The following is a 26,772-nucleotide window of genomic DNA, read 5'->3' on the forward strand; positions in this document are numbered from 1 at the left end:
TGCTACGTGAGGTTGCTTCTGTCCTAGGGCCTGAAACGTGCATCTTTAATAAGTTCCCCACATCTTTTCTGCGTAGTACCCATGGGTCCGGAACTCATGGCCTCAGCCGCCCTCCCCTCCTGGCTTCCTTAGATTTATTACATGTGAGTGACGCGGTGGTGTCATCGATTGCTCGACAGACTTTTCTATTGCTCTAGTCTTGCTGCCAGGTCTGCGGAAAGGCGAATCTGCGTTCTCAGGCTCGGCTTCCGACTCCTTCTGCCTGGGCGGTGCTGCGCTGGTATTGGCCCGCCTGGACGTCACATGCTCCGCGGCCGGATGATGGCGGGCGCTGCTGAAGATTTGCGAGCGCTCTTCGGGGTTGCTGTCCGCGCGGCGCTGGAGGCCTGGCCCGCCTTGCAGGTGAGCGGGGCCAAGGCTGGGACAAAGGTTAAAGACCGGGGCACAACAGGAGTTGGTCCGGCGAGCCGCCGGAGGCTTGGTTGGGCGGTGTAAGCAGCGGCCTCCTTCGCCCCCGTAGTCCGGCTCCCGGGCTGACGTGGTGGGCTTGGGCCTGTGTTCGCAGATCGCTGTGGAGAACGGCTTCGGGGGTGTGCACAGCAAGGAGAAGGCTGAGTGGCTGGGGGTTGCAGTGGAGGAGTACTTCTTCCGCAATGGTGAGTGAATGTGAGGCGCTAGGACGTGTCTCTGTGGGGCGTGGGAAGGAGGAGGCCGATCCTAGTGAGTCGGCACTTCCTCTTGAGCAATTGTCGGTTGGTACCTGAGGGCGAGGTGGAATGAATGCAGGCTTTGGAGTCAGAATCCTGAGTTCGAATGCCTTACGGGCCGTGCCATTGACTCAGGGTATCAGGCTGGACAAGTCGGTTTACTCCCCTGAGACTCAGTTTCATAATTTGTAAAATGGATATAAAAGTATCCACCAGCGCAGTCCAATAGAAATACAATGCTAGTCGCATCACGTAATTTAAAATTTTTCAGCAGCCACTTGAATAAAGTAAAAAGAAGCAGATGAAATTAATATTATTTAACTCAACATATCCAAAATACTTCGACATGTAGTCAGTATAAAACATTATTAATGAGATGTTTTACATTTTTTTTTAGCATTACGTTTTCAAAATCTGGTGGGTATTTTTCAGTTTTAGCACATCTCATGTTTTTGGTCTAGCCACACTTTAAGTGCTCAGTAACCACATTTGACTTTTGTGGACAGCAGAGATCTACATCTTTGGTGTGTCTTGAGGGTCGTTAAGAATAAGGGGCCCTGCAGGGAGTCTTTTGCAAAGTATGATTTTTACAGAATTTTTCATATAGTTTTTTAGTCTTGAAGATGACATTAGGCAGTGTCCTTTCTCTCAAGTTTACCATCTAGTGAGGGATCCAGATAAGTAAATAGGCGTTTACACATAGGGTGATAGGTGTTCTAGTAAAGAGGAGCCCGGTGCTTGGGTAATGTGAGACTGGGAAGGAGGCGTCTTTTGGAGATCGTTAGGGGGTGGTGGTGATTGGGCTGAATCTTAAGGGATGAGAAGGAGGAGGTGGGGGAGGCAGAGAGAGTAGCACTCAAAAATAAGTCCTGTGGTATGAGGAGATTATGTGTTATATTTGGAAAGTGGCGGGGAGCTCAGTGTTAGAGTAACGGTGTGTGTGTGCTTGTGGGTGTGTGGAAGGGAGGAGTGGTGGAGAATGGGGGTTGGAGAGGACCCTGGAAAGGGGTGAGACATGGAAGGTCTTATGGGCCTTTGATTTTTGTCCTTTAAGCTAGTGTTTGCCAAAATGCATGCGTTGGAAGACTAGTTCTGTTAGATGTTCAGCGAAGAAAAACCTTCTCCAGTCAAATTATATAAGAAAAGCTCTTTTCTTCAGTTTCTTACTTAAGAGTCACAGTAATCATTAACATATTAAAGGCTTGGATAAGGTTAAGAATCACCAAAAAGAAAGCTGTTTACCTTTGGTTCCCATTAGTTTTCTGTGAATAGCTTCCCTTAAAACCCAGTAGGACAGTTATTTCTCAGAAGCAGAACTTGAAACACTGCAGTAGGTGATTAAAAATTCATGAGCAGGATCTAAAACGATGGGGTTTTCTGGCTAGAAAGTAGTCAGTGTGGAGCATGGACTGGAGAGGGAAAGACTGATGAGGAAGCTGTTTCTGTCTAGAAAATGATGAGGCCTGAACTAGGGCACTGGCAATAGTCATGGACAAGAAGGCGTGGCCCTAAGGAAATTGTTTGGCTGTAGAGAGGGAGGGGAAGGGGGGCAGGTTTCAGGTTTGAGTCGCTGGGTGGCTTAGGTGCCTTTCATGGTATAGAAGAACGCTGGGGAATGAGAAGTAGGTTTACAGGGTAAGATGATGAATCTGGCTTTGGATATGGAGGGTCTGAGGCACCTGTGAAACAGGTGGAGAGTAGTCTGGGTTGGAGACAGATTTGGGGGATATTAGAGTGTTAGGGAAAGCCAAGGGGGTGAATGAGCTCTCCCAGAGGGAAGAGAGAGCAAGGAGCTTTGTGGAAGACTTTCTTGAGTTATTCTCTAATTCAGAAAAAGTAGAACATGGGCCTATAAGGTAACTGAAGCCAAGAGTCTTAGCCAAAGTAACACGATAGGAATGTTAGGTCAAGGCTGTGATGATTTCATTGTGGCAAGTACTTACATCCATTTCTTCTTACCTATGCCATTGGTCTATGGCCTCCTGTGTCGGTGGAACAACAGCTGGGAAGAGTCTCTACATTTCAAAAACTTCAGCCCTTGAGTGATGGAAGTGAACATGGATTATGGGTCTCCCCTGTGCTAGGCATTGTTTGGGTGACTTCTCATAACAGACCTTCAAGGAGGTTACTATTAACATCACTTTGCAGATGAGAAAACTGAGGCTTGGAGATGAGTCACATGCTCAAGGTCACATAGAGAGGAGGCCGGTTAAAATAGGCCAGATGAAAGATGGCGAGTGTGGATGGAATGCTGCAGGAATAGAGGGCTTAGTAGAATGCAGGAGATTCGAAATTAGGTATTTTATTTAGTGTTTGGTTTTTTCTTTTTAAAAATCATGTTAAAACCTGGAAAGTAGAGCACTTTAGCAAATAAAAGGCTCACTGAACCTTTACCCACCAACCAGATGTGGATCCACTAAGTAGGTATTGAAGGGTAGTGGGCAGGGGTGATGAAGTTGGCTGGTCTTTGATCAGAGGACCCTATCCTTTCCTACTCAGCTGACTTGGAGCTAGATGAGGTGGAGGACTTCCTCGGGGAGCTAATGACAAACGAGTTTGATACGGTTGTGGAGGATGGGAGTCTGCCCCAGGTGAGCATATCGTGGATACAACTGCTGTCTCCCTGCCTGCAGCCTTTCTTCTCCCTAGCTGTCTGTTTTAGACCAATGCTCTTGGCTGTAACCATTCTTTTCTTGAGTCCTGTGCAAGAACGTTCTATGACTCCCTATCGCCTGAGTCTAGTCTTCCCAGGCTTTTCAAATCTTGCCTCTTCTATTTCTCTCTATACATCATTCTCAGCTAGGTCTGTTCGTCACCCCCATCTCAAGGACACATCAGGCCAGGTACATTTCCACCCCTGCTCTGGTTAACATAACTGCCCCCGCTGGGATTGCCTTCCCTTTTTACATCTTCCACCTTTCAAACCCAGTTCTAGTGCCTTCCCTGCTAGGAGGCCCTCCTTCAATGCTTCAGACCCTTACTGAGCCCTTCATATGTGGTTGCTTCATTAGTGAACTCCTTGGAGAGGAAAGAGACCCATTCTCTTCTGGAAAGTTCCAGACCCCTCCCCACTCTTGCTGCAAACACGGGCTGGTTATATTGTAGGTTCTCTAGAAAATCCAAGCTGGTTGAATGTTTTCTTGGTAGGTGAGCCAGCAGCTACAGACCATGTTCCACCACTTCCAGAGGGGTGATAGGGCTGCTCTGAAGGAGATGGCCTCTCTCATCACCCAAAGAAAGTGCAAGGTCAGAGCCACCGCACTGATGACAGCCAGAGAGACTGATGAGGATGATGATGCAAACAGCGTGGAGGAGATGGAGGTGAAGGGGGTGCCTCTTGGGTGTGGAGATGCAGATATTTTCAGTCTTCTGGAAGATCAGCTAGTTTCACAGGGAAGTGATGGGGGTGGTGGTGATGGTGGTGGTGGTTGTATTATCCAGAGAGGGCAGGAAACTTTCCTAAGGTCACACAGCCAGTCCTGGCAAAGCTGGGAGAGCCTGGGTTTCCATTGGCCACAGTTGGGAGGTGTTGTATTTAGCTCTCTCTTGTATTTCTCCTCCAGGTCGCAGCTACGAATGATGGGGCAGCTACAGATGGGGTCTGCCCCCAGCCTGGTCCAGACTCCCAGACTATTAAGGAAGAGGAGATAGTGGAGGATGGCTGGACCATTGTCCGGAGAAAGAAATGAGTGGGGCTGGAAATAGTCTGGGTCCTTGTTTGCTAGTTGTTTGGGGCTTGTTTGTAGGGGTTTTTTGGAGGGTCATGGACCTCTGGACTGGTTACCCCATCTCCACCCTCTCCCATTCCCCTGTCCAGCTCCTTCCAGGGAAGAAGAGCCCAAGGGTCTTTGGTCTTGGGGTGGTCTGAGTGATGAGGCCTGGTTTCCCAGCAAAGTGCCAGTTGGGTGCAGTCAGTGTGAAGAGGGAGGGATGAGTGGGTATGGGCGTGACTAGAGGAAAAGCTAAACGCTGGCTGGTAGAAGACAGGTGGATGTGTGAAGGGAGAGGACCAACAGGAGAACCAGTATTCCCGCTGGGTAAGGAATGTTAAGATGAGCTTGCTCATGGAAGAGAGGTTAGTTGATGATGTGAACGGAAGTAGCTGTGGTACCTCTCCCTCGCTTCCCCCTGCCCCCACACAGAGCAGCTGTATGCCCCTGCCCAGAAATTGGAACCTCCCAGGAATGCTTCCTTCCTGCAGCCCAGTGTCCAGCCCTGGGCTCCTTCAGGATGTCTAAGACCTTGTCTAGGCAGTGAGCTCAGGGGACCTGGGGCTTTGTTTTCTGTCTCCTTCAACCTCTTTTCAAACTCCTCATCCCATTGAAGTCCAGGGATGAGGCTTAAGACCTCAATAAATAATACCTTATTGTTTAATTTGTGGCTTGACCTGTGAGTAGTCTTGGATCAGCCTTCTGGGAGCTGAGCTTCAGAGCTCAGCAAGGGAGCAGTTTCTGGGCCCACCCCAGCAGCCTGGTACTTTGGACAAACAAACGGACGAATGGAGCACAGCAGCGCTCTGAACGTTTCCGTAAGCCTGAAATAAACTGTATTTTTCTTTAAAAAACAAAACAAAGAGTATTCATTGTCCTCCCCGCCCCCCGCCCCCCACCCCCCCCCCCCATTCCCCTGTCCTGCCCGGTGGCCCTGCCATGGGTCTGGACGATAAAATACTGGGTAGCCTGGGGCCAGGTAGAAGCTGTAAGCCGTGGGAGAGGCAGGAGGTCACCACCCCATGTAGCATCATACATGTGAAGACACTGGTTGAGGGGGCAGGGGTGGGCCAGGACCATGGGGTCAGTGGCAGAGCTGGCACTTGAATCCAGATCTCCTGCCTCTGGTGCTTTGGGGGGAATTGGGTGGAGGCAGGATCTGTAGGGTATTGAGGGGTTGGGGGGAAATGGCCTAATTCAGGCAGGTCTAGCAACAGCTCCCACCCTCCCTGGAGGACAGGGTTTAAAAAATTTAACATCACTGTAGGAATATTTGTTTTAAAAGCCCAGGTTTTGTGAAAAGATGAATTAAAAAACCCAAGACCCAGCATTCAGGATTGAAAGTGCCCATGATGGGAGTTCAAGTATTGACTGAGCTGGGAGAGAGCGGGCTGGGGCCCTCAATTGGACATGGGCAGCTAGAGTGTGGGGCAGGGGGCCCCAGTTACCCACAAACCCTCTAGGTCTTGTCTCGGGTCTGGGGGGCTTCGGAGGGTTCTGCCGTGGCTCCTGAAGCTGCCACTGGTGCCTCCTCCATCTCTCTGTCCTCAGACAGTGTGGGCCCTGGGCAGAACGTGTCCCCACGGCCTGCCCGGCCAAGCACAGCCATCCAGCGCCGCTGCAGCTCCTCTGTCTCAGGACTGAAGTACCAGCTCAGGTGGCTCTGGGTGATCTTGAAGACATGCCGTCTGTCAGGCCGTTCCCCAGCCTCAGGAGGCCCCACCTCAAAGCCAATGAGGGGCAGGCTGCGCTGGGCTTTCACATCCTGGGGGACAGGGACAAAGCCAGGGGTCACCTAGGGGTTGGGCTTCTCACTGGTTTTGTATCTGCTAAACCCCTCTTTTTCTTCCCTTGCTCAAGAACCTTATGTGGCTTCACTGAGCAACAGGAAAATGTCTGAACTGGGGCTAGAACGCAGGCTGGTTCAAATACCTCTTTCCTTCCACACCCCAAACCAGGTGGGCTAGTCTCTTTAGCATATAATGTTTTCCAGCCTTTGGGCTGTTGCCCCCCATCTGCATCTTCCCCATTCCAAATTGGATTAAGCAGTGCCTTGTCTCCACTACAGCTTCCTCCAAGAAGCTAGCCCTCCCACAAGTCAACGACTTTTCTCTACATAAGTTGACCCACAGTCACTCCTTGTCTCTAGCCAGTCTTTGTCTCACAAGGGTGGGGGCTTCTGATTTCTCCTTAGGTTCACCCTATCCTCCAAGGTCAAGGAGAGGTGAAGGACTCATGTGAAAGGAGGGCAGCCTGGTTTTGCCAGGTGGCTGAAAGGACCCAAAGGAGTAGGATGCACACCTGAGGGGCTCCGTAGATGTACAGCACCAAGGGTTCGTTCTCAGGGACCACAAACCAGGCCTTGTGCCAGCCTTTCCCGCCCTTCTCCATGTAGTGCAGGAAGCTGCAGATGACGCTGTTCTCCGCAGCCACTGAGGCCTGTTTCTGTGGCCAGAGACATGGGGGGCATCAATGTTGATAGGAGGCCTAGCCTGGCTCCTCTTGGCTTCAACACCCCCTCAGCATAGGCATTGCTATTTCCATGTCTCAGAGGAGGATGCTGAAGCTCAGGTGGCAGGAGTGATTTGCCTGTTGTCACTCAGTCAGAGTCGAGATTCAAAGCCAGGCTTGTCTGCCAGATTTGGGCCATGGCTGCTGCCTCTAAGAGTTGCTGGGAGGGGTGTGTAGCTCTCAGTGGGGGCACCTAAATGCCAGTCAGGCATTCTTCCATCAGTCCATTTATTCCTCAAGTCATTTATGCATTTACACTTCATCTTTTTTTTCATCTTTCATCACATGCATTCCCTGCACTCAGCGAGAAGCAACCTAGCGTTGTGGTTAAGGGGTTGGGTGGGTGGGTAAGGCAGTCAGTCCCAGAATCCCAGCCCTAGATGGAAATATATTGACTTGGAAGGAGAGCATATAGGGCTGTTGTAAGGATTAGATGAATTAATACATACAAAGCGCTTAGAAGAGTGCCTGGCACAGAGTTAGCTTTCTTTAAGCGTTAAATAAAATAAATACCTCAATTTAAAAAGCAAAAGTGTGTATATGTGCGTGCATCTAGAAAGATAGGAAGCATAAGCATTAATGGTGGTAATCTCTGGGTCAAAGGAATACGGTATTTTTGTTTATATTGTCTAACTTTCTTCAGTGCATATATCCTACTTTGTAATAAGAAAGCTGCCACTCACTGTGTAACATGGGCAAATAACCTCCCAGGGCCTCAGTTTCCTCATTTGTAAAACAGGAATAGGAATAGCATTGATAGGTAAGTTACTGTGAAGAATAAAGCACTTAAATAAAAATTACTCTTTCATTCACTCATACTCATTTTACTCACTCCAAGCCTGGGTCACTTGTTCAGTGGATACACACGGTACTACGATTTCAGAGATGCCCAGGCCTCAGCCACCACTGCGTGGGTGGCTGGGGCCCATGTGGTCAGTGTGGGTGGGTTAGTTGGGGGGCTTGGCTCTTACCTCCAGGATGGACCTCCGGCGCTGGGGTGTATGCTGGCTGCAGGCTGGGCTGCTCCCGGGCACCCCATGCAAGGCCACGTAGCAGTCAGTGCACACACGGTTGGAGCGGTTGTTGTCATAGACAAGGCGGGCCCGGAACTCAGAGCACTTCCCACAAACCACCTGGGGTGGCAAGTGGGTAAGAACAGCCTGATTCCAGCGGGCCTTCCCCTTCAGTGTACCAACTCCCACAGCAGACTCACAGCCTCCCCCCACTTAGAGAGTGCCCATTTAGAAGTGGGCCTTTGGGCTGCCAGCCTGTCCCCTCCCTAGCTCTGCCCCTGCCTCCCAGCACTCACATGCCCGCAGGCCTTGCAGTGGTGCCTGCGTTTGGTGATGGAATTGAAGGGCTCCTGGCAGCGCATGCACATGGTGACTTCCTTTTCCCGGATGGGCGTAGGTGCCCGCTTCCCAAGATCCACATTCTGGAGAGAGGGCCAGGGCTCAGGTCAGAGACAGCTACTCCCCAGTCCAGTCCATCCAGCCCTTGCCCCTGCCCCAAGGCTTGGATCATCACTGGGAGGCAGCAGATACATTCAGAAGACCTGCCTTTGAGTCCTGGCTCTGCTCTACCTCACTGTGCGACTGACGACCAGTCACGTCTACTTTCTGAGCATTGTTTGCCCAATGATTTCTCTGTGGCCCTACCAAAAGAAGACTGTGCTTCTGAGGTCATGCACTGCCTCTCTGGTCTTTACCCTCTGGGAAGGGGAGAGGAGCATCACAAGGTAAGGTGGGCACCTGGAGGCCCGGAGGGGGTCCCGGTGCAGGAGGAGGGGGTGGGGACTCTTACCGGAGAGTTGGGGGGTGTGTCTTCATCTTCCCTGTTTGTGGAGTTCAACAGTTTGAAGGTCTCCAGCGTCTGTTCATGCTTCAGGAGGGTAGAGTTGATGGCCTGGGAGGAGGTGTAAGAAGAGGTCAGAACACCTCAAAACTCACCCATTTCCACCCTTACTTCAACCTTCCTATAACCTAGCTTGGAGTCAGAAAAGTTGGGTTCTAGGCCCAGCTCTACCCCTTGCTAGGTGTATGACCTTGGGCAAGTCCCTTCCCAAATCCAGGTCTCAGTTCTTATATTTGTGAAGTGGGGGAGGGGGATCAGGGGCTGAAAAACCACAAAAGGCCTTCCTGGCTATTACTATCTGGGATTAAGGTTTTACAGGGCTTAACTCACTGGGGTTACACCCTCAGAGGAGCCAGCTTTCTAAAGGAAGAATTGGTTAGTTTCTGCTTAACCTCTGGACCTCAGTTTGCTTATCTGTGAAAAGGGGATGGTAAAGTTTATTGGAAGGCAGGTGTCCAGGCCCATTCTGGTGAGATGTGAATTTTAGGGGAGAGCCCACCACCCCCTTGAAGACCTGTTAATACTCTTCCAGCCCCCTACCACAAAGCCTTCTTGGATGTTACCTGGACCCAGTCTTTCTTCTCCTCCTCAGTCCTTGGGTAGGGAAGGTGGTGGGGGCAGGGGGAAAGAAAGATGTTGGGTTAGGCAGGCCAACCAAAAGCAATTGTAGTGGTAAAGAGCAGGTGTTTTGGAGTTGGAAAGATGTGAGTTTGACCCTTTTCTCCTTCACTTATCACTTGTGACCTTAGGCAAGTCATATAACCTATCTGAGTTTATTTATTCAACAGTTATTAATACTCTCCAGACCCTGTGCTAGGAACTTGGGCCTCAGAGAGGACCCTACCATCAAGGAAGGAGCTCACGGTCTAGAGGGGGAGACAGGGACAATACAGGGGGATCAGTGCTGTGACAGAAGGAAAATGGGGCTGAGGTGATCTGTAAAGTTCCCAGCACAATTCTTGATACACTAGGTGCTCAATCAGTGTGAGTTGCTTTTTGTTTAAGCTTTAAATAGTATGTTATTATCCATCAAAGTTTATATGGCTGTTTCATATTGTTCCATAGAGATATCTAATTTCTCTACATAATTTCCCTCATGAACTGTATTTACTGCTTTTGTCTTTAAGTGTCCATATATGTATGCATCTATTTTTGGACTGTTCAGTCTGTCTAATTTATATCCTTCTGCCATAAAACACTTTTTAGTAGTTTTTTGCTAAGTCTTGAAATCTGGTAATGTAAATCTTCAAACTTTGTCATCAAGATTGGTCTGGCTATGCTAGGTTCATTGCATTTCCATATATATTTAGAATCAGTATGTCAACTTTTACACACAAAAAAATCTACTGAGATTTTGATTGGAACTGAAGCTGTAGATCAATTTGAGATCATCATAGTCCTAGCAATACTGAATATTTCAGTACATGAAATGATAAATCTCTCAGTTATTTAGTTCCTTTTAAATGTCTCTCAGCAAAATTTTATGGCTTTCAGGGTAGAGATCTTGAAACTATTTCATTAAATTTGTTTCTGGGTATTTGATACTTTTGATATGATTGTAAAGAACATTATTTTTCTAATTTTATTTTCTAATTGTTGCTAGTATGTAGAAATACAATTAATTTTTATATCAACCATATATCTGGTGATCTTGATAAAGTCATTAGATATGGTACTTATTAAATTTGTTTGGATTTAAAAAAAAAAGAAGGCAGGCTCCCACATGCCATGGAGCAACTAAAAATTAGAAGAGGCCAGGCAGGAGTCAGCCATGAAGCTGGTCCTACTCCTAGTGAGCAGTTGATGGGCCTGCACCAGGGTGGAGGCCTTGGAGACTGCAGGGCAGACCAGAGAGTTGGGGAAGGAAGGCAAAAATATATACTGATTCCTAAGTCAGTGGTTCTAAACCCTGGTGCACACGTTAAAATCATCTGGGGAGCTTTTAAAACTCCCCATGTTCAGGCTATACCCCAGACATATTAAATCAAAGTCTCCAGGGGTGGGTCCCAGACATCAGTATTTTTTAAAAGCTCCTCAGCTGATTCCTGTGTCACTAAAGTTGAGAATCAGTTGTCTAAATGGTGGGCATATGGGTATTTGTTGTATTTCTACTTCTCTGGATATTTGAAAATTTTCATTAAAAACAACTTTTTAAAGGGCAGTAAAAGCAACTGCAAAGCAAATGCTCCATGCCTTCCCTCTGCCACTAGGAGGAAACCCTACACTGCTCGGTGCACCCTTCTGGGCCCAGCATCCCTCTGCAGCCCCCTCCTTCCCAGCCTCCCAGCAGAAGACTCATCCCAGTCACGTGGCTTATCACTTAGGCTCTGCTGAGGCCTGACTGGGCCCCACACCTGCCCTCCCCTGGAAGTGCCCGTTGTTGCCTTTGTTCTCACTTTCCTGGCCACAGGCCTCTGAGATGCTCTCTCAGTCTCTCAGAGCATCAAACCTAACTCCCTTCTCTCATCTTCCAGGACGACACCCTCTAGCCCACATTCATCTCACTCTCCTGCCTCCACACAGTTCCAGCAATGAGGGTTCTGACTCTCATTTCTTAATTCCTTGCAGCCTGTCAGAAGCAGATCATCTACCCATGTGCATCCACTCGCTGGCCCTGACCATGGCCTCGATACCCTATCACCTGGGCCCTCAGAAGGCAGCATGAGCTCCAATTCCTGCTCTGCTTCTTTTTAGCTGTGGGATCTTGGGCAAGGTGCATAACTCTTCTGTGCCTCAGTTTCCTCATCTGTAAAGTGAGGTTGATGGTAACAGTGGCTACTTCAAGGATTGTTTTAAGAATCTGACTAGTGAATTTAAACTTAAATTGTTTAAGTTAAAATCAACTTAAAACTGTGCCTGGCAGGGACTTCCCTGGTGGCACAGTGGTTAAGAATCCGCCTGCCAATGCAGAGGACACAGGTTCGAGCCCTGGTCCGGGAAGATCCCACATGCCGCGGAGCAACTAAGCCCGTGCGCCACAACTACTGAGCCTGCTCTCTAGAGCCTGTGAGCCACAACTGCTGAGCCCGTGTGCCACAACTACTGGAGCCCATACACCTAGAGCCCGTGCTCTGCAACAAGAGAAGCCACAGCAATGAGAAGCCCGTGCACTGCAACGAAGACCCAACACAGACATAAATAAATAAATAAATAAAAATTAAAACAAAACAAAACAAAAACTGTGCCTGGCATAAGAGCAAGTCTTCCTTAAATGTGAACTATTATTATAATCATTCAAGTAGAGAATGGATATGAAGGCCCCTTTGTTAAATAGCTAGGCATTATTTTAAAATTTGTTATTATTTAAAATTTTCTTATTATGAAAAGTTTCAAGCATACAGAAAAGTAGATAGGATAACACAAGTACATTAAATATATACCCACTATATAGATGCAAAATTTAAAAATATTTTGCTATATTTATTTCATATATATGTATATATTAATATATATTTATATATGTAGATATGTGTGTATATGTATATATTTTTTGGTTGATAAATCATTTAAAAATAAGTTACAGATATCACGATACTAAATCATCAGCATGCATCACCAAAAAACAAGGCCCTGGGGCTTCCCTGGTGGTGCGGTGGTTGTGAGTCCGCCTGCCGATGCAGGGGACATGGGTTCGTGCCCCGGTCCGGGAAGATCCCACATGCCGCAGAGCGGCTAGGCCCGTAAGCCATGGCCGCTGAGCCTGCGCATCCGGAGACTGTGCTCCGCAACGGGAGAGGCCACAGCAGTGAGAGGCCCACGTACCGCAAGAAAAAACAAAAACAAAAAACAAGGCCATTCTCCTATATCCTCCTATACCATTATCACACCTGAGAAAGTTAGCAATAATTCCCTGATAGCTGATGCCCAGTTCACAGTTAGGATTTTCCCTATTGTCTTGCAAATGTCTTTTAGGGCTGTTTTTCTCAAATCAGACTCCTATCATGGACCAAGCATTGCATTTGGTTGTTATTTCTCTTAAATCTCTGAATCTGCAATAAACTATTTGTGCTGTTGTTATTTATGTTTGGTTTACTATCTCATTCTTCCCTCTCCTCTAACAAAACCCATCAGAAGAGCAAGCATCTTTGGGGAAAGGTACCCGCCCTTTCTCTGGAACAATCTCTCCTCTGGGGAGGTAGCCTCTGCCCTGGCACTAGGCCTAGAATGCCTCAGCATATCTGAAGGGAAGAGGGGGCTGGAGGGAAGATATAGGCAAGGGCAAGTACCTAGCCTGGAGCTCCAGGGAGCGCTGCTTTCCTGACACCAGGAAGGTCCGAGGCAGATTGAGGTTGGAGCTTTCCTTTAGCTGAATGGAGAGAGAAAGGGGCTTGGTGAGGCCTACTGAGCTCTACAGGGCCCTCGCCCCCTGCACATATGCACACACTTGGGGTCAAAGTCAGAATGTCTTTGTTCCTCCCAGCACCAAGGCCCCACTCCAGGTCCCCATTTCCCACCTCCTGGTGCTCACCTCCATGCCATCTACATCGATGCGTGCCCGCACGCTAAACTTCTGGCCAAGGAGCCGCAGCCTGGGCACACAGTAAAGGAGGCGGTCGTTGAACTAGGAAGGAAAAGGTTTCAGATGTATGTGTGGAGGACCCACAAGGGGTGTGGCCCAGCTCCCTTCCGTTATTACTCCCGAAGCTTTACTGCTAGGGACTCAAGGCAATAGGTGGAGAAAACACAGTCCAGACTGGGCACAAAGGTTGCAAGGAAAGAGCCTAGGCATGGGAGTCCCTTCCTAGTTGGGTGGCCTTGGGCAAGTCACTTCTCTCTAAGTCTTAGTTACATTATCTGTAAAGTAGAGAGAAAAAAAATTCCCAGTAAAGGTAGTGAAAATACAATGAGTTAGTAGAGGAAAGAATGGAGAGCAGGAAGTATAGCCTTGAGTGAGTACCAGGTCAATGTGGCGGGCAGGGGTGGGGGGCATGCACCCCTACCCGTGGCACTTACTAGTATGAGGTATCGGTCTTGAGTGGTCCCATTCTTTGCTGACAGCTTAAGGATGTGGCCTTCTTTTATGAGCTCTTTAGTGGGGCTGACAATGTCTTCCTCACCCCCTAGCAGCTCATATACCTTCAGCAGCTTGTGCATTCGTTCCTGGCAGGAGACAGTGAATAAAAGGCAGGGTTTGGGGTGCTGGCCTCCCCTCAGATGTCCACAAGTCGCAAGCCCCCCACCCCAGAACGGAGATCGAGATAGGTGGCTTGGCCAAGGAAGGGCAGGGGTTAGAAGGACCACTCACCATTTTGCGGATGGCAGCATTAGAGTGCTCTGCTGCTGTGGCTATCAGCTCCAGAGACTCTGCGGGCAGAGTGGGAGGTCAGATGGGGGGGCTAGCAGAGAAAAGGCTCTTGGGAGCTTCTCTGCTCCCTGAATACCTCCTCCTGGCCTGACCACACCCTTCCCATTCCAGAAAGTGCCAGCCTCAAAGATGTCCATAGCAACATCACTTAAAATCAGAAACTGACTCAATTAATGCCACAATAGCAGAATCACAGGACATGAAATAGCTGGCAGCCAATAAAACACAAGCTTAAGATTATTATTACCATTAAAAAAACAACAATAATAGTTACACATGTAACTGGAAGGAAATATACCCATGTTTAACAAGTTGTCTCTGGATGATGGGACTATGGGTGATTTTTATTGTCTTCTTTTTCCATATTTTTGACAGAGAACACATATTACTTTTATAATCACAAAAAAGTCAGATGAAGCAAAGAGATGATCCTATTCTTTGTCTCAATAATTCTGATTATAGGAATCTATACTAAGAAAATACACGTTTTATGTACAAATACACTTTCATTGCCGTGGTGTTTACAACAGTGTCAAACCAGAAACAACCCAGTTAAATAAATGTGCATTCATATAATGCAATACTAAACAACCTTTGCAAATGATGCTTTGGTAGGGTTTTTCATAATCTGTGAAATGCTCAGGACATTTTAAGAAAAGGAAAGGATACAAACTTGTATATACCAAATGATCTCAATTTCACAAATATACGTGTATAAAAAACACCAGGAAGAAAATATGTCAAAATGTTCCTCACGCTTATTCTCTGGAGTCTCATATCATAGGTGATTTTCTTCCCTGCCTCTTTCAGCTTTCCTGTATTTCCATATTTCCTATTGTGACCAGGTATCAGAAAAAAACGAAATAAGTCCCTATGCATCTCCACACACTAACAAATCTTGCCCATGCTTGAGGCCCAGCTGCACTGCACCCCTCTCTTGTCTGCACGGTGCTGTATTTTCCCACTCAGAAAATATGCCTGTAATGGAGGAGCACAGGTGCTTCTGAAGAGGGTCCACATGGTTGGCAAACCAAGTGTTATTTTCCTAGGGGAAAATGACCAAGGAAAATGACCATGGAAAATGACCTCCATGGCCAAGTCTTGGTGCTCAAGATCTGTGGCCCCTAACCCAGTTCAGGCCTTTCAGGTGCATCTCCAACCTCCCAGCCCTTTTCCATCCTAGCTGCCAGAGGGAGCATTCTCACATACAGCTTGCTGTCACTCCTCTGTTCAAATCTGTCAGTGGTTTCCGTTTGCCTTCAGGGTAAAGACCCAGTCCTTTAGCCTGGCATTCAAGGCCCTTGGTGATCTGGCTTCTGTTGACCTCTCCAGCTTTCTCCACTTGCACCTCTCTAAACATGTCCTGTCTTGCTTCACCTGGCCAACTCAGTCTTCTGAATTCAGCTCACCTCCTCCTATAAGCCTGCCCTGAGTTCCCAGGCTGGATTAGGATACTGTCTGGATTTCCACCTTCCCCTTTGCTCCCCTCTGTCCCACCAGTCACACTACGTATCCATTGTGTATTTATATATCTGCATCCCTCAGCAGACTAGGAGCTCCCTAGGATGGGGCCAAGGTCTCACCATCCTCTCCTGGGCTCCTGAACAGATGCTTTGCATGCCATCATTCAATTGTCACAACAACCCTATGTGCCCTGTTTGTCCAATGAGGAAATTGAGACTCAGAGAGAAGAGGTGCCAGCCCTAGGCTATCTGCCTGGGAGGCAGCAGAGCTGACATCAGAGCTGCCCTTTCTCCCACACATTCTGCATCTCCCCTACCCCAGGGCAACGGGCATGCTGGGTTGTGGAGGTAGGCAGTGCCCCGGGAAGGGGACAGGAAGAAGACTCTGGCAAGCTGTGGGCATATAAGTTCAGGCCTGTGGAGGCCGCTGGGCTCAGACCACTTTGCTATCAAAGTGTATTGTGTGAGGTACAGACTGGCATTTACAGGGATCCAGTGTGTGTAGGCTCTGTCTGGGGATTCAGTGTGGGGATTTCAGTCCAGGATTTCACTTGGGGGTTCAGGCTAGGGAGTGCGCTTTGGGGAGCTTTGTGTAGGAGCTTGGTCTGGAAGCTCTGGTGGGCCTGGTCTGGGCTTGGCAGTCTGGGATCTTGGTTTGAGTTCAGTCTTGGGCTCAGGGTAGGCTGCTCAGGCCAGGAGTTCCAGCTGGCCTGGTTTGGGGAGTCTAGGGTCCAGGCTCCAGAGTTCAGTCTGGGAAGTAGAAAGTGGGGGAGTCAGTCTGGGGAACCAGGATTCAGTGGGGGCTCAGACCTGGAGGTACTTTCTGGGGCTCTACCTGGGGATTTGAGTCTTGAGGGGTAAAAAAAAATAGAGAGGTCAGCTTAAGATCTTGGGCTGGGGAGCTTAGTGAGCACATCTCAGGCTGGCTCTCATTCAGAGATTTTCATACTGAGCAGCTCAGAAAACTGGATTGGGAAGTTCTTTCTGGGGGGTTCATCTTTGGGCTCAATGTGGGGAGCTCAGCTGGCCAAGCTCAAGCTCTGAAGTTCATTCTAGGGACTCAGATAGGGCTGAGATTGGTATAAAACAGGAACCTAAGTTAGGTGAACTCAATCTGGGGGCTGATTTTAGGGGCATTCAGTATGGAGGGCATCAGTCAGGGCATTCAGTAATAAAAACAACTAACATTTATTGAGTCTTTACCATGTGCCAGGTACTGTGCTAATAGCGTCACCTGGATCATCTCATTTATCCTCAAAACAATTCTATGAGGTAGGTATCATCATCATCTGGAGAGTCATTCTTTTGGGGTCAAGCTAGAAGTCTCAGTCTGACCGACAGTAAATGGCGGGGGGTAATCTAGGGTGCTCAGTTTGGCAATACCTGTCTATAAAATGGTGGCTAAGGAGATGAGACTGGGAAGCTCTTTGGGGGGAATCTCCCTCTGGGACCTCAGGCCGAGGGCTGTGACTGGGAACCCACTCTCAGCACCCCGGATGGGGAGAGCATTTTGGAAACTCAGTCTGGGGATGTTAGTTTGGGGAAACCAGTGTGGGGGATCTATAACTGGGACCTCAAACTGGGTTCAGCCTGAGGGCTCAGGTTGGAGATGTCAGTCTATGGGGCTCATCCCAGGTAGTCAGTCTGGAAGGTTTTTTCTAGAGGTTTAGGTTTTATAGTTCATCCTGATACCTCAGTGGGGATTCTCATTTCGGGGAAAGGACTAAGGCACTTAGTCTGCAGAGGTCTGTTTGTAGAGTTCAGCTATCAAATTTTCTAGTGTTCTAGCTCTTTCTAGAAGTCCAGGCTTGGTAGCAAAGTGCCCCATCTGGTGGGGTGGAAGGGGCTCAGTTTAGGAAGTGGACACAGCAGTGGACACAACTGTCTGCTCCCGACCCTTGTGGCTTCCAGGACCCCACATTTTCTTGGTTTTCCTCCTACCTTTAGGGCTATTCCTTCTAAGTCTCCTTTGCTGATTCCACCTCCCTCAGCTTTGTCCTTGGCCCCCTTTTCTTCTCCATTTACACTCAATCCCTTGGTGACTATGGCCAGCCTCATGGCTTTGCACACTATCCCTGTGCTAGTGACATCCAAATCTCTCTCCCTGGGATTCTAGGCTCATCTAACTCCAAATCAAAGTCCTAAACTCATCTCAGGAACCATCACCACCAGCCAAAAATATGCATGCAAGTCATTCTTGAGACTCTCTCCCAAGCCCCACACCCATTCACCCTAGTTCTTTTCAGTGCTACTTTCAAATATAATATATTCTGAATCCAACCATTTCTCACTACTTCCACTGCTACCATTCTCATCAAGTCAACCTTTCCCACTCAGATTATTGCAAAAGGCTTCTAACTGGTCTCTCGGCTCCCTTTCTGGCTCCTCAAGTGATCCTAATCAAAACCTTGCCATGGCTACCCACTGCACTCAGAATAAAATCCATCTCCTCATCTTGGCCTTCAAAGTCTTGCTCCTGTCTCCAGCCCTATTTCTTCCACCATTCTACCTTCACTGGTCATGCTCATGTCACACTGGTCCTCTTGTTGGTCCAGAGATATGCAAGCTGCCGCCCCCTGCCCCACCCCCACCCCCCCTTAGGAACTCTGCACCTGCTGTTGCCTCTGCCTGGAACATGCTCCTCCCTACTCAGCACGTGGCTCCCTTCTTCTTATTCAGAGTTGACTCAAATATCCTCTATTCTGAGAGGCCACTCAATCTAAAGTTGACCCCCCAGTCACTGTCACATTACCCTCTTATTCTCTGAATCACACATAGCACCTATCTAATGTTCTCCAGTGTATTTATAACTTTTGTCTACTATCTCCCCGAGTATAATACACACTCCCTGAGATCAAGGACCTTGTCTGTCTTGTTCACCTCCATGTCCCATGTGCCTAGGACAATGCACAGAACACCGAGGTGCTCAGTAAATAGCTGTTATATTAATGAAGGAATGAATGGAAGTAACAGCCTGGGGAGAGAAAGTTGGGGAGACTCTGGGCAGCACTCTTTGGGGTGTGACCCTGAGGAGTGGGTCTCATACTGAAGAAATCAGAATGAAACACTTTTCTAGTGGTTCAGTGTGTGAGTACTTGTCTAAGGAGGTGGTATCTCAGCCTAGAGATCCAAATCTGGGAGGCAGAAAATATGGAGTCCAGTCTGAGGTGCTCAGTTCTGGAGAGGTGATTCTGTGGGGTTCTGATCAGACATGGGGGTTCTTTTGGGAGGGTCATTCTGGGTAGTGGTTGGTGGATACGGAGTGAAGCTCTAATGTGGAGGATGGAAAGTCAGGGGTTTGATGAGACAAGCCTCTTTCTGGGGAGCTCAGCTGTGGAGATTCAGTAAAGAGGACTTGGCCTGAGAGGGTCAGTCTGGGCTCTTAGCCTGGTGGCTCAGTCCCTGGGGGTTTAGACTCAGTTTCATTTTGCACTTGGGACAACTTCGTTTGAGGACAAGTCAAGGGGTCAGCCTTGGGGTCTCAACCTAGGAAACAGATGGCTCCCTTTAGGGGATCTTTCTGGGTATGCCCCTCAAACTCTGGAGTTCCAGTTGGGAACTTCAGACTGAGGGGGGACTCCTGAATGTTCTGTCTGGGTACTCAGGTAGAGATCTCAACCTGGAGGTTCATCCTGGGGTCTCATTCTGGACCCTCAAGGTGGGCCTTTCAGTTTGGAGGTCCTATTCTGAGATCTCAATTACGTGGCAATGGAAGGCTGACCCTGTGAGTTAAGTCTTGGGGTGGAGGGGGCAGGGCCCGTTGTGTGCACTCACTTTGGGCATCCTTGCTGTCCGGGGAGCCATGGGGCAGCTTTAACAGATAGTCCTTGAGAAGCAGCTCATAACGGGGGATGCGCTGCACAGGCTCCAGCATGTGGTGCTGCAAGGTCAGGTTGCCACAGGCTTCCTCCTTCTGTGACAGGCAGAAGCAGGAGGGTTCAGGTCTGGCCAAAGACCCTTGACTGGGTCCCTGCAGACCTGTCCACCCCAGTCGGCCCCAACCAGCTTCACTGCTTACCTGCACCTCATGGATGATCACTTTAAACTGGGTAGAGCGCTCTGTCCAGGTGTTGACCAGCTCCACGGCCCGGTCAAAGTTCTTCACATACTCGCCGTACATCTTGAGGAAGGGTGCCAGCTTCTGCAGGATGTCTCCAATGCGTGGGTAGCGGTCCCTAGGGGGAAACAGGGGCTGATGTGGTCCTGCTGATCCTTGTCCCCCACAATGCCCCCACCCTGTAGGCCGGTCTTATCTCAGTCCTGGAAATCTACCTCTCAGCCAGTCTGCTCCTTTGGAAATGCTGCTTATATTATACACAAAGTAGGCCAAAAGGCTCAGTTTGACCTGAGACCACAGCCTGGGCTGCCACCCACCCCAACTCTGCCCTGCCTTGAGCACAAGGGATGACACGTCCTGGAATACCCGCTCTGACCTTACTGCAAGGGCGACTTCATACACTGCTTTTTGATTCTGTGCCCAGCCTTGTGCTGGGTGATTCTGGGGACACAAATGAGTCACACTTAGCTGAGCCCTGAGAGGGTCACTGTCAGGTAGGGGAGGGCAAAGTAACCAGGCCTGGTTGCACTCCTCAGGAGTCACAGTCTACTGGAGGACACAGAGGACCAAACCTGGTCCCAGCCTTCATTGGCCACAGTCTGCTGGGGGAGACATGAGAACCAGCCCTGGTTCAGCCCTCAGGGGTCATAGTAGTTGGGGAGATGTAGGAAGTGACTTCATGCCAGCCGTCTGTGGTCACACAGACACGCTTTATCCTGTGGGTGTGGGGAGCATGGAGATGATTTAATCAGGAAGTGACATGGTCTGATTGTTGTTCAGAAAGACCATTATGGCAGGTGGTATAGACGCTAAAGGATGAATTGGAAGAGGAGAGCTTGGAAGCCAGGAGACTGCCTATGAACCTTGCCCTTCTACCTCAGGACTCAGCTCAGATCTCACCTCCTCCCTGAATCCTTCTTTAACCCCCAGGCTAGTTTTGGTCCCTTTATCTGGATTCCCACAGCCTCCCATTCTCAGCTCTATCATAGCACTGATAAAAACAAACAAAAACAAACAAAACAACAAAAAAAACAATAGCTCACATTCATTTAGCACTTATTACATACCAAGTACTGTTTTAAGCTCTCTACATGTATCAACTCATTTAATCCTTAAAATAACCCTACAAGGTAGGCTATTACTATTACCCTCATTTCACAGCTGAGGAAACTGAAGCAGAGTAATTTAAGAAACTTGCTTAACATCATAAAGCTAGCAAGAGGCAGAACTGGAATTTGACCCCAGCCAGTTTGGCTCCTAACCTCATACTCTTTAGAGCTTTGCTATTATTCTGTTGTAATTTTCTGAGTCCTGATCTGTCTTTCATTATAGATTGGGAGGGCCTAGAAAGCAGAGCTTAGGCCTGATTCTTTCTGTGAAAGGTGGTGAGGGGAGAGGGCAGGCAGGAATGAACTCTTGTGCACACATCTGGCCTGGGCTCTGCAGGCAAGTGGACAGGAAGGCGGGCAGCCTAGGTCTGGGGCCCCTCACCATTCCTCCATGCGCTTCTCTAGCTCAGGCAGCAGGAACTGCTGGTGGAAGCAATAGATGGAGCAGATGTTAGAGAAGATGCCATGGACGACGTCAGCCGGGAAGGAACTGCGGTTCCGAGCTTCTTCCAGCAGCCGGGCGCAGAACACCTATGGGGCAGGGCAGGAGAGATCAGCCCAGTGGGGCCTGGGGCTTAGCTGGGCAAGGGGCAACTGGCAGGTGAGGGCAGTGTCTTTGGGCAGCTCTGTGGAGTTTTGGGATCAGCACTGATCTTGAGACTGAGGAGTGAGGGAATGGAGTTTGGCTTATAATGTGGGGTTGGATTTCAGGTTGTCAAGGTTAGGATCTGAAGGTAGGCACTGGAACAATGAGAAGTCAGGATCAGGGTCAGGATCAGAGAGAAATTTGGAATTAGATCCATTCATTTAACAAATATTTTTGAGTGTCTACTGTGTGCCAGGCAGTGAACAAAGCAGACAAAAATTCCTACCCTTAGGGATTCTAGTGGGTTTGGGGGTCAGGAATAGGTCCAGGGTTAGAATGAGGTTCAGAGTGTGGTTCACGGCCAGGGGTTAATTCAGGATCTGGGTCAGAGTTGCAGTCAGGGCTGGTATACCTACCCAGGTTTAGGAATGAGGGTTGATACAAAGATCAAGCTTGGGGTCATGAATCAGAGTTGGCTTCAGGGATAGGATGGGGGTCAAGGTCAGAGGGGAGCCTTACCAAACTCTAGATTCTGGCCCCAATGGTAGGGTTGGGCTCAGGTCCTATTACTTCCTCCTTGGCACCCGCCTACCAGGTCCTGGTGCCCCGGCACCCCTGAGGGACCATTCACCTGATCCAGGAGGTGGAGCCTGGAAACATAGGCTTTCTCGGTTTGCAGGAGCTCATTGGCAATGTGGAACACCTTCTGCTGCACAGTCAACTGCAGAGAGAAGAGGCAACTGCTGGTCCATCATCCTGTACCCTAATCTTCACAAAACCCCCAGAATTCTCAGATAGTGCAAATGCTACTCTAAGCCTAATGCCACCCCGAGATAACCCTACCTCCCATCCCTGAACCCATAAGCCCCACAGGTTCACCCCTAACTCCCCCGTGTTTCGTAAAGGTCACCCCTCAATTCTGATGCCGTGCACTCCTCATTCGGTCACTCATTCACCCAGCCATCTGCTCCCTCTATTCACTCAGCATAGTGTAGTGGTTAAGGTGTGGGCTGGAAAGTCAGACTTTCTGGGTCCAAATCCTAGCTCTGACATTTACTAGCCTGCATAAGTTATATAAATGCTCTGTATTTAAGTCTCTTCATCTACATATACAGATAATAATAGGACCTAAGTCCATTTGTAATTGAGAAAACAAAATCATTTAATATAAATAAAACATATTAGACTATGGATTAAATAGACTACAAATGTTATTTATTCACCCACTCAGTTCACTGTCAGCAAAGGCTTACTGAGTACCTGGGGTGTGAGGAAAACCCAAAAGTATAAAAATGTATAAAACTCATTGCCTGTTGGGCCACTTGCCTGTTCACTGGACACATATTTGCTGAGTCCCAGACCTCGGCCCCCACATTTGAGCCGGGTTCTGGCGGAGCAGGTATTCTGGCTGCAACCTAATTAAGTGCAAGGATGCCTTTGGAAGCAGTGTTACGCTGCTGGGGCACAGAAAGGGATTCCTGCTGCTGAGAGCCTTTGTCCACAGCCTCAGGTTCCTAGGGGGCTCTAAGCTCTTGTGGCCCTCCGGAGGCCAGCTGTCTGGAAGTCTCTCTGGATGTGAAACTTTCCATTTTACAAATAAGGAAACTGAGGCTGTGGTGGGGCAGCAGAGACTTGCCCAATGTCACATAGCTACTGAATCTGGGGATTTTCCAGTTGGAACAGGACTTTAAAGATCCCTAACGATGATGCCCATCTTCAAGATGGAAAAACTGAGGTCCAGCTAGTGGTTCTTGGATGAGGGTAGAACAATTTTCCTAGTGGGCATTTGGAACTGTCCATGGTCATTTTTGTATTTACAGTGATGGGGGGACAGCGTACAGGTCTGCTACTGATATTTAGTACCAGGAGACCAGGGAAGCCAAACATTCCAAGTGGAAACAATGCCCTGTTTCAAGAAATACTGAGCTGGGGGAAGAATCAAGTGTAAAAGCCAGGCTCCTGATTTCTCCACACAGTCCTGCCTCTCGGTGAACGTGGGTCAGTACCTCCACAGACTCTTGTCTCTCCATCGGGGGCACTGGGATTTCTCTGTCCTTCTCATCCTCCTCCTCGTCATCCTCCTCCTCCAGGTCACTATCGACCTCCTGGGAGCTGGGTCGGTGGGGGTCGGCCAAAGCAACAGGGACACTGGCCAGGGCAGGGAGCCCAGGGCAGAGGATGTGGCTGGGGGGCCCATCATCACTGATGAAGCAGGTCTCCTCGCTGTTGGATGGTGAGCTGATGCTGTCAATACCGCTGTCCCGATTGGGCACCTTCTCGCCGTCCCGGGGCCCGGGAGCCAGCAGGAACAGGCAGCGGGAGGCCTCGCCCTCGGGGAGCTGGGGCACTGGTGGCTGCAGGGGTGGCTGTGGCAACATGGCTGGCTCTGCGGGACCTGGGCTGGGGCCAGGGGCTGGCCTATCCGAGGCAACAATCACAGGCTCTCTGAGGTGGGTGGTGGACACACATGAAGGCAGGGTATGAGCTTGACTGAGAGGCCTGTCTTACAACTGTCCTTTCTATCCCAGGCCCACCCTACCCCCACAGGGTCCCCTGGGGACCAGACTCACCTTTCAAATTTCTCAATCAGTGAGGATACTGCTGCAGAACTGAGGCTGGCCTCTGCCCTGGAGGCCAGGCCTTTGGCTACTCGGGGGTCTGCAGGCAGTGGGCGTGATGGCGGGGGTGGGATGGGCTCAGGTGGTGGGGGCATCCGGGGCATCTGCAGGTAGCTGGGCTTTGGGGGGACTAGAGAGATGGATGGGAAAAAGAGGGGAGATCCCAATGGGCTGAGTTTGGAGTTGGCTGTCATAGCCAGACCACAGGCCCCTCCACAAACCCCCAGTCTGTACCTTTGCCTGAGGTAGGCACAGAGCAGGCCTGAGGTGAGATGCCAGTATGCACATGTTAGCCCCAGGTCTCAGCCCTTTGCCCCTAGACCACAGTGCTTCCTGTCCTTCTAACAAGCCTTCTCCTCTCCCACTGGCCAACCTTTCCCCTCCTGTGTCCCCTCTCATGGGCCATTCTTCTGCCCCTCTCTGGACCCACTTACCCTGTGGCTTTGGGCCCGGTGCCCGCTTCAGTGGTGAAGGACGCTGGCTGGGGGTTTCAGTGGGGGGACCTGGGTCTGAGCGAAGTCGCTGGGGACCTTCTGGATGAGGCTCAAGGCTCTGGCCAGGGTCAAGGGACAAACTTTTAACCAGGATACGGTTTCCCTGGTGCAGCCCTGCAGAAAGGGAGAAACTGGGTGTGAAGCAACTGATTACCCCAACTGGGAAGCTGTATGTCTTAGCAGGTACCTGTGATATCGGGTTTTCCTGAGCCCCTTTCCTGGCCACACTGCCTTTCTGGGAAGCCTTTACCCCAGCCGTCAGACGGGGAGCCAGGCCCAGGGTTGTGGCTGGCTGTTTTCAGTAACAGACAAGAGTTCTTTGTGATTAGTACATTGATTTCTTGTATGTCAGCAGGCATTATTATTAGGGAGTTTAACCAGGCTGGGGGTGAGCACGAGCAGCCTATGGTTTGTGTACATGCTTGCACTCTTGTTTATTTAGCCACAGTGAGATGCTGAGCCTAAACCATTCTTCACCTTTTTTCTTAAGGTCCTGAGGATATCTGGACTTCCTTTTCTATGGTTTTATATAGCTAAAAATGATGAAATTATATTTCATGAACAAAAGTTTTGCTTCTTAAAATGCCAGCTTCTCACTAATCTGTACTATCCTCTATTTCCACACCTACACACACAAACACACAGCCAGCACCCAGAGTTCAGGTCATAGGAACAGCTTTAAACAGGCAAAAAAATTCAGAAAAGGGAGGCCTTTTTGCACTGTCCCTCTTCTTTCACTGTGGGCTCCCTACCTACCTTTGTCTTTGGGCCTGGGGGAGATGATGGTCACACTGGGGAGAGAAGATTCAATCTGGGAGGTGTGAGGAACAACCCCCCCCCCCGCACCAAGGGATGGCATGTCCTAAGGGAAGGAGTGTGGCCTGGATGGGCAGGGAGCTGTGGTGGGTCTCAGATGATAGAGAAGAAGGGGAGGGGAAAGAGTAGAGTAGAGAGGGCAAGCCCTGCATGGCAGTCTGAGGAGCTGGGTGACTATCCTGTGGGCAGAAGGGAACCATGAAAAGCTGTTGTAGGGAAGGATGCAGGCAAACAGGTGTGAGGACGAGAGGGTGAGTGGCAGCCAAGAGCCCCCAGAGCTCCCAACCACATATGGTGCCAGTTTTGCTGTGCCACAGCCACGTGGCCTCTCACAGCCACAGAGAGTCTGTTAACCTGTGTCACACAGTCTCATACATGACCAGTCACAAGTGGGCCCACCCAGTCACAGAGACACATGGGGTTATTTACACTGTTTCACTTAACTTTGGGGCCGCACAAGTTCAAACATCCAATCATGTGCAATCATGCTTCTGAAAGCCTGGTCACACATAGTCACAAAGACCCACAGTCACAACTTCACATATTATCACACAGCCTCACGGTATCACATGCACCAGCAAACGTGGCCATGCACAGTCACAAAGATGCAAGTCACACAGTGACAAATCTACAATTTCACACACAGCCTCATACAACAATCACCCAACCACTTACCATCATATACCCACTTACATACTCTTCAAATATGGTTCCACCGAGTCACAAAGATATACAGTGCCATTTATCCTGTACCTCACAATTGCAGGGCCACAGGGTGTCATAAACACCAGGATATGGTGTTGCAGGTTCACACACCTGCAAACGGTTCACACATTGACAAGACTATAGCCACACAGGGTCATTATACCATGTCAGACACAACCTTGCACAGTGGCAAAACAGCACAAAGTCACATGCCAGCATGTACCCAGAAACACAGACACACAATCACAGACACATGGCATAATTTACTATGTCATACTCATGAAACAAACATGTCCATGGAGTCCCTGGGTCTTAGGGGCTCAGGTATACACACCCACATGACACTTGCCTCGTGGTCTAAATAGTCATGGTTTCACATGCGGCCTCTGTTGCAAAAACATACAGCTACAACACAAAGATACCCTACCGGGTCACAGGCAGAAAGAACAGCAGGGAATTTTAGCTCTCCCAGTCCTGGAGGGAAGGGAGTAGCCCAACCCACAGGGTTCCAGCAGCTTCCCAGGGTCTCTGACTCCATCCAGGCCACAATCCAGTCGCAAAGGCCCCAGGGGCCTCAGGCCATGGTCCCCTCCTAGCCCTGAAGGAACAAGGTGCCCCAGGCCACAGGCTGAGGCCCCCACCCTCACTCTGTACCTGGCTTTGGGTGCAGTTTCCTTACTTCCTTTCCCACCTGAGCAGGCAGGGCCCTGGCTGGGAGGGAGAAGGTGCTCCTCTCAGCTCAGCTGGGCTGCTTACCCTGCCCTGCTCAGCACATCCTGGCCTGGTCCTGCCCTGTCCTCCCCCTGGGCTTGGGGTTGAGGGGGATGAATCACCTGG

General features: G+C 49.5%; 2 protein-coding genes across 3 annotated transcripts in view; one reads left to right on the top strand and one right to left on the bottom strand.

Moving 5' to 3' along the window:
• The first annotated feature begins 309 nt into the window (after positions 1–309).
• TSR2 (TSR2 ribosome maturation factor) lies at positions 310–5,239 on the top strand. 2 transcript variants are annotated; one of them, XM_082865461.1, is made up of 5 exons: positions 310–402; positions 566–656; positions 3,207–3,298; positions 3,855–4,028; positions 4,271–5,239. In XM_082865461.1, the coding sequence occupies exons 1-5, from the start codon at positions 319–321 to the stop codon at positions 4,394–4,396; spliced, it is 567 nt and encodes a 188-aa protein (XP_082721587.1). In that variant the 5' UTR covers positions 310–318; the 3' UTR covers positions 4,397–5,239. The 2 variants fall into 2 exon arrangements, with proteins under 2 accessions (XP_082721587.1, XP_082721588.1); XM_082865462.1 differs by lacking the exon at positions 566–656 and having other exon boundaries at positions 317–402.
• A 637-nt stretch (positions 5,240–5,876) lies between these two features.
• Positions 5,877–26,772, bottom strand: part of FGD1 (FYVE, RhoGEF and PH domain containing 1) — a gene marked incomplete at its 3' end in the record, with an annotated part of 35,131 nt that continues 14,235 nt past the window's right edge. Inside the window, exons 2-18 of the mRNA XM_082864483.1 lie at positions 24,355–24,528; positions 23,873–24,050; positions 23,309–23,747; positions 21,934–22,023; positions 21,099–21,247; positions 19,569–19,725; positions 19,325–19,463; positions 14,028–14,086; positions 13,736–13,882; positions 13,251–13,343; positions 13,009–13,088; positions 9,346–9,376; positions 8,732–8,833; positions 8,238–8,363; positions 7,900–8,061; positions 6,719–6,862; positions 5,877–6,182 (exon numbers count right to left, since the gene is read on the bottom strand). Of these exons, the coding sequence (XP_082720609.1) occupies positions 5,877–6,182; positions 6,719–6,862; positions 7,900–8,061; positions 8,238–8,363; positions 8,732–8,833; positions 9,346–9,376; positions 13,009–13,088; positions 13,251–13,343; positions 13,736–13,882; positions 14,028–14,086; positions 19,325–19,463; positions 19,569–19,725; positions 21,099–21,247; positions 21,934–22,023; positions 23,309–23,747; positions 23,873–24,050; positions 24,355–24,528 (2,576 nt within the window). The remainder of the gene's footprint in view (positions 6,183–6,718; positions 6,863–7,899; positions 8,062–8,237; positions 8,364–8,731; positions 8,834–9,345; positions 9,377–13,008; positions 13,089–13,250; positions 13,344–13,735; positions 13,883–14,027; positions 14,087–19,324; positions 19,464–19,568; positions 19,726–21,098; positions 21,248–21,933; positions 22,024–23,308; positions 23,748–23,872; positions 24,051–24,354; positions 24,529–26,772) is intronic.

The sequence above is a fragment of the Leucopleurus acutus genome (genome assembly GCF_964270905.1).
Source record: "Leucopleurus acutus genome assembly, chromosome: X".
Classification (NCBI taxonomy): Eukaryota; Metazoa; Chordata; class Mammalia; order Artiodactyla; family Delphinidae; genus Leucopleurus; species Leucopleurus acutus.